Raw genomic sequence first — 5827 nt, 5'->3', positions numbered from 1 at the left:
ATCGTGCTGCACCATGTTGCACCCATCATCACAATGTTGGACCTCATGCTGCTATTTTCCCATTGTTTAGCACTAATGTACCTAGTGTCACAGTTGCACCATGCTCTCACCCATGTGCTTGCTGCACCATTGCTGCATTGTGTCCTTGCTGCACCAAGTACTATACCGCTGTCCCAATGTACTTGTAGCAATGTGCTTGTTGTTGTCCTTGCTTTACCATATTGCTATTGTCCATGCTTCTTGCAACTATCCATGCCTCACCATGCTTGTAGTTGTTGCACAATTCTTGCTATTGTCCATGCTTCACCATGCTTGCAATTGTGCCACATTTCAATATGCTTGGAGTTGTCTCATGTATTAGCTTGTTGTCCCTTGCATTTCTTGTTGTTGTCTAACTGCTACATCTAATCATGTTGTTCCATGCACCTTACTGCACCATGCTGCTGCAATATACAATACTGTTGCATCCATCACATCATGCTGCTCTCCTTTGGGGTATTCAATACTCCATGTTAACCGAGCACATGGCTCCCACACGTTACTCTGAATCTGAACCAAATCTGGTCAATATCCTTGGCCCAATGCACCTCTAACACTACTCCAAATCTGCTTGTCACTTTGTTGTTCCTAACTATTCTTGTTAGGGCACTTGGGCAACCCTAAACTTCTCTCAATGGTCCTCGAGCATCCCTCTAAATCTGCTTGTCACTTTGTTGTTCCTAACTGTTCTGGTTATGGAACTTGTGTAGCCCTAAATTCCTCTCAACATTCCTCAAACAACCCTCCAAATATGCTTATCACTTTTTTCTTCCTAACTATTCTCGTTAGGGCACTTAGGTAGCCCTAAACTCCTCTCAATAGTCCTCAAACAGCCCTCCAAATATGCTTCACTTTGTTGTTCCTAACTATTCTGGTAAGGGAGCTTGGGCAACCCTAAATCCCTCTTAATAGTCCTTAAACAATCCTGTGAATATGCTTGTAACTTTGTTGTTCCAAATTTTTCTGGTTAGGGCACTTGGGTAGCCGTAAACTCCTCTTAACAGTCCTCGAACAACCCTCCAAATCTGCTTGTAACTTTTATGTTCCTAACCGTTTTGGTTAGGGCACTTGGGCAGCCATAAAAGCCTCTCAACAGTCCTTAAACAGCCTTCCAAATATGCTTGTCACTTTTTTCTTCCAAAATATTCTGGTTAGGGCACTTGGGCAGCCCTAAAAGCCACTCAATAGTCCTCGAACAACCCTCCAAATCTGCTTGTCACTTGGGTACATTCAACATGACTTTCTCTTAGGCAGCTGCACCATGAAAACATCCTAGATCTAAGGCATATAGAGCTAGATCCTCTAGGAGCTATGTAGACCCTTCCTCCCCATGGCAACATCTAGGGCAACTCTTCTTAGGGAAGCATATTTCTTAGGATCTATCCTCCCACCAAAACCCAAAGGAATGTCAAGAGGAAGAGATCACAGGAAGAGTGTGTACAAATGACTAGCAAGCCACTTCTTTTTATACTAAAATGTTCAGCACATGTGGGTGTTATTTAGTTGTTGGCCGACCTTGACAACTTGTCTTATAACACAAATAAATTCATAACTCAATGAATACTTATCGGAATTGGATGATCTTTAGATCAATCCTACAACTCTTGATGAGAGGGATTCAAGAAAAATATCAACTACCATGAATAAGATGACCCACATGGAGTTTGGCCCTAGTTGCTAATTTTAATAATTAAAACAATGTAAACTTTGAAACGGGAACTGATACTGTTACCCGTTTTGTAGAGGTGGCAAAAAAATGACCCGATTTTCAAAAGTGGTGATGCAGAATACACATGTTTTTTTTAGAACATGGTTTTTGGAACTTTAATTTTTTTCATGTGCATTAAGTTTTAGAATGGTAGTGAATGGTAGTGATTTTCATCCTGATTTTAAAAAGTGAGTATTCTGCATCACACCCTTTTTTTAAAAGACCTACTTTTTGACTTTAAATTTTCTAGTGTGTGAAATGTAAAAAATTATTTTCTAAATTTGATATTTTTTGAAGTCGTCATTGTATTCATATTTTCTTGTTCTCTATCTTAATTTTTTTTTTTTTTAGTGGGGTTTTTATTGTTTTGCGTTTTTAAATTAGAAAGTCGATAGTTTGAATTTTAGATAATCTAAATGTTTAGACATCCTTAATTAATTTTTCAATCCAAATGAAATAATTGTTTCTAAAAAACAACATTTTTTAACAATGGACATAAAAAATAACCATTTTTAACATAAATATAACAAAAAAACTAAACGTTTTGATATTTTTTTGCTAGAATTAACATGTCAAAATCACAATTTTTATACAAAAATATTAACTAAAAATGGTCAGATAATAGTTTTTTTTATGCATTCATATCTACAAATTGCTCTAACAAGATATGACATGTAAAGAGTGTGTCTATATGTCATCCTTAATTTTCTCTAATAATCATGTTGGGAGGTGATATGCTAGAAGGTGATCTTATCACAGTGTAATGATTCAATTTTATATTTTAAAAAGAAAATAGTTTTATTAATACATTAAGTTGTTCCTATCACATAAACTCACAAATAATGGTAGAGTTATTTTAGGGTCCTAATGTACGTTAGAAGAAGGCATAGATATGATACTACAATTTTTTAAATCTATGATCTGGTAAACTTATTTTGTGATCAATTAATTATGCTATTAGATATACTATGTATGTTGTTGTAAGAATTGTATATGTTATTGTACATACTATGCATTCATATCTACAAATGAGATATGGTAGCTATTATCAGTTTTATGATTCAATGTGTCTTGAGTGAAGACAAGCCCTAAAACTATTGATGCCAAACAAAGCCCTAACATTGTTGATGTGAAAAAAAGGATGACATGCCCTATTTTAACTTAGCAATCTATTTTTATAGACTTAGAAAATATAAGCCTAAACATGTTACTTGTGGGAATAAAATAATAACCATTACTCTCAACCATTAAAATTAAAAATGTATATATAGATATAGATATCCAACCTAAAAAACTATTTTAATTTCAAATTCATATAAATTCATAAAATAATTATAAATATAAAATATGTAAAATGTATGGTTCATAATACTCTACATGAAATTTATAAATAACATATAAATTCATTTTAGTTATCAAATTTTTTTATCCATAAATCATTGAAATTCATGTAAATCAATAAAATTCATGGAAATAAAATTTCTCATATATATTTATATAATCAATTTCAAAATCGTTGATCTTTCTAAATATGGAAGAATTATAAAATTGATCTTTTTAAATATATGATCACTATTAAATTTTAAAAAATAACCTACAAGAATCACGGTTATTTTTCCTTCCCATTTAGAAAGTTGAAACTATTGTGTGTGGAAACTTATCACATTGCCCCGGTCAAGTTGGGGAAACAAACACAGGATGCTTTGAATGGCGTCTTAATCACCCACTTGAAGTTAAATATTTGTATGGTATGAGTAGATTACCCGTCTAGAAGCTTGGACCGGTCAGAGGTGATGTCTGTTTCTGTATTGCTTTCCCAACGGTCTGGTCATACCTTGAAACTTCGAAGCCTCGAGACTCACTTCCAGTCGGAGGTCACGTTTCTGTCAATATCGTATTGCTTTCCCAGTGGTCTGGTCATACCATGAAACCAGAAAGCCTTATATGCAGTTGGATTCTCAAAAACATTTCACCAGTCAAAATTGGCGGTTTTAACATTGTAAAACATTTAGTTGGAGGAACTTCGAAAATGAAGCCTCGCATATTTTGATAAATGCCTTGTTGTTTCTGTGATTTGTTATAAATATTATAAGCGTTTGACTAACAAAGTTTTCCACATTTTCTAACACTACTCACATCCAACTAAAATTCATACAAGACCAGTCAAATCCACACAGCCATTTACAATGAGATTGTCCACTACATGAAGACTAAGACTAGTCTTTAAAAAAGTGAAATGCAAATGGTCATGAAATATTCTCGTAGCTACCAATGGTTGTGAATCCTCGGGTCGGCGCGCTAATTTCATTTTCTTATAAATACGGGATGGATCTCCTCATTCTAATGTGCACATATTTTGTATCTCCAGGGTATAACATCTGCAGAAGAAGAGGAGGCGGCGTTGTGTTTCCTGCGCAGCGCCACCCCCGGGCCGCCCCGCCCCGCCCGAGGGGCGGAGCGTCGATTCCCGGAATTGACGCTCCGCCTGTCGTATAATCCAATTCGATTTACGGACACAAACTATATTCCAAAACTGCGTCATGACTGCATGTTTGCCTCAGATGTACTGTAATTCATAATTAATTTTCAAGTTAAACAGACTGTCCTTTCCAATTATTAGACTTCAACCATATGTTGCGTTACTTCTCCATGGACAGATGGATCGAGCTTTCTGTGTATATTCCTTTCTTTCCACGGCATTCTGAATATAGAAGAATCTGTGAGAATTTTAATTCGGTGAGCAATTTGGTTTTTTAGCTGCGCTGGTTTAAGTCGCTAGAGATATATTGTAACTGATATAGTTTTATGGTATCCAGAAGAGTTTGTGAGAATTTTAATTTGACGAACAATTTGTTTTCTTAACTGCGTATATATAGAGAGTTGTGATTATTACCATAACTAATTAGCTATGGCCTCTGTATCTCATCATGTACAGACCGTGGAGTTGAGAGTTCGAATGGACTGTGAAGGATGCGAGAGAAAAGTGAGGAACGCACTAACTTCCATGAAAGGTGAGAACCATTCTTCCCATTTTTACTATAGAGCTTATAATATATGTATGTGCTGTTTCAGAATTAGGTCAAGGGTTTACTTATGATATGAATTAATGAATGTGCAGGGGTTAGAACGGTAGAAGTGGAGAGACAGCAGAATAAGGTAACGGTGACTGGGTACGTGGATGCCAACAAGGTGCTGAAGAGAGTGAGGCGAACGGGGAAAAGAGCAGAATTGTGGCCTTACAAACCTTACCATCTGGTTTACTATCCATACACTGCTCAGGTGTATGACAAGAAGGCTCCTTCTGGCTATGTGCGGAACGTGGATCACAGTTTCCCCAGTTATCCCCCTGGTGATAACAACGCCCATGAAACATACACTTCACTCTTCAGCGACGACAATACAAGTGGTTGCACTATTATGTAACGTAAACTGCGAGCATTAGCATCGTGTAACATATATTTTTTTGGTCAAAAACCATTCTGCAGAGTAAACAATTTAAATCAGATTTGATCTGTCATTTCACCTACTAGGTAAATTAAAACCTAAACGTTTGATCTGTCATTTCACCTAGATTTGATATGAATTATTATTATTTTTATGAGCGTCGATTCCCGGAATCAACGCTCCGCCCCTCGGGCGGGGTGGGGCGGCCCGGGGTGGCGCTGCGCCCACCCCCGGGCCGCCCCGCCCCGCCCGAGGGGCGGAGCGTCGATTCCTGTCGTATAATCCAATTCGATTTACGGACACTAAAACTATATTCCAAAACTGCGCCATGACTGCATGTTTGCTTCAGATGTACTGTAATTCATAATTAATTTTCAAGTTAAACAGACTGTCCTTTCCAATTATTAGACTTCAACCATATGTTGCGTTGCTTCTCCATGGATAGATGGATCGAGCTTTCTGTGTATATTCCTTTCTTTCGACGACATTTTGAATATAGAAGAATCTGTGAGAATTTTAATTCGGTGAGCAATTTGGTTTTTTAGCTGCGCTGGTTTAAGTCGCTAGAGATATATTGTAACTGATATAGTTTTATGGTATCCAGAAGAGTTTGTGAGAATTTTAATTTGATGAACA

At 36.7% G+C, this 5827-nt stretch overlaps 1 protein-coding gene across 1 annotated transcript; it reads left to right on the top strand.

The window, feature by feature from the left end:
* The first annotated feature begins 4682 nt into the window (after positions 1-4682).
* On the top strand, positions 4683-5170 carry LOC149194975 (heavy metal-associated isoprenylated plant protein 20-like). The gene is made up of 2 exons (XM_089408033.1): positions 4683-4758; positions 4866-5170. Exons 1-2 carry the CDS (start codon positions 4704-4706, stop codon positions 5168-5170), a joined length of 360 nt encoding a protein of 119 aa, XP_089264159.1. The 5' UTR covers positions 4683-4703.
* Positions 5171-5827: the final 657 nt, after the last annotated feature.

This window comes from Pinus tabuliformis, chromosome 2_2 (assembly GCF_031772625.1).
Source record: "Pinus tabuliformis cultivar Carrire ecotype Pingquan chromosome 2_2, CPIR1, whole genome shotgun sequence".
Classification (NCBI taxonomy): Eukaryota; Viridiplantae; Streptophyta; class Pinopsida; order Pinales; family Pinaceae; genus Pinus; species Pinus tabuliformis.
This window is presented reverse-complemented; position numbering and strand designations above follow the sequence as displayed.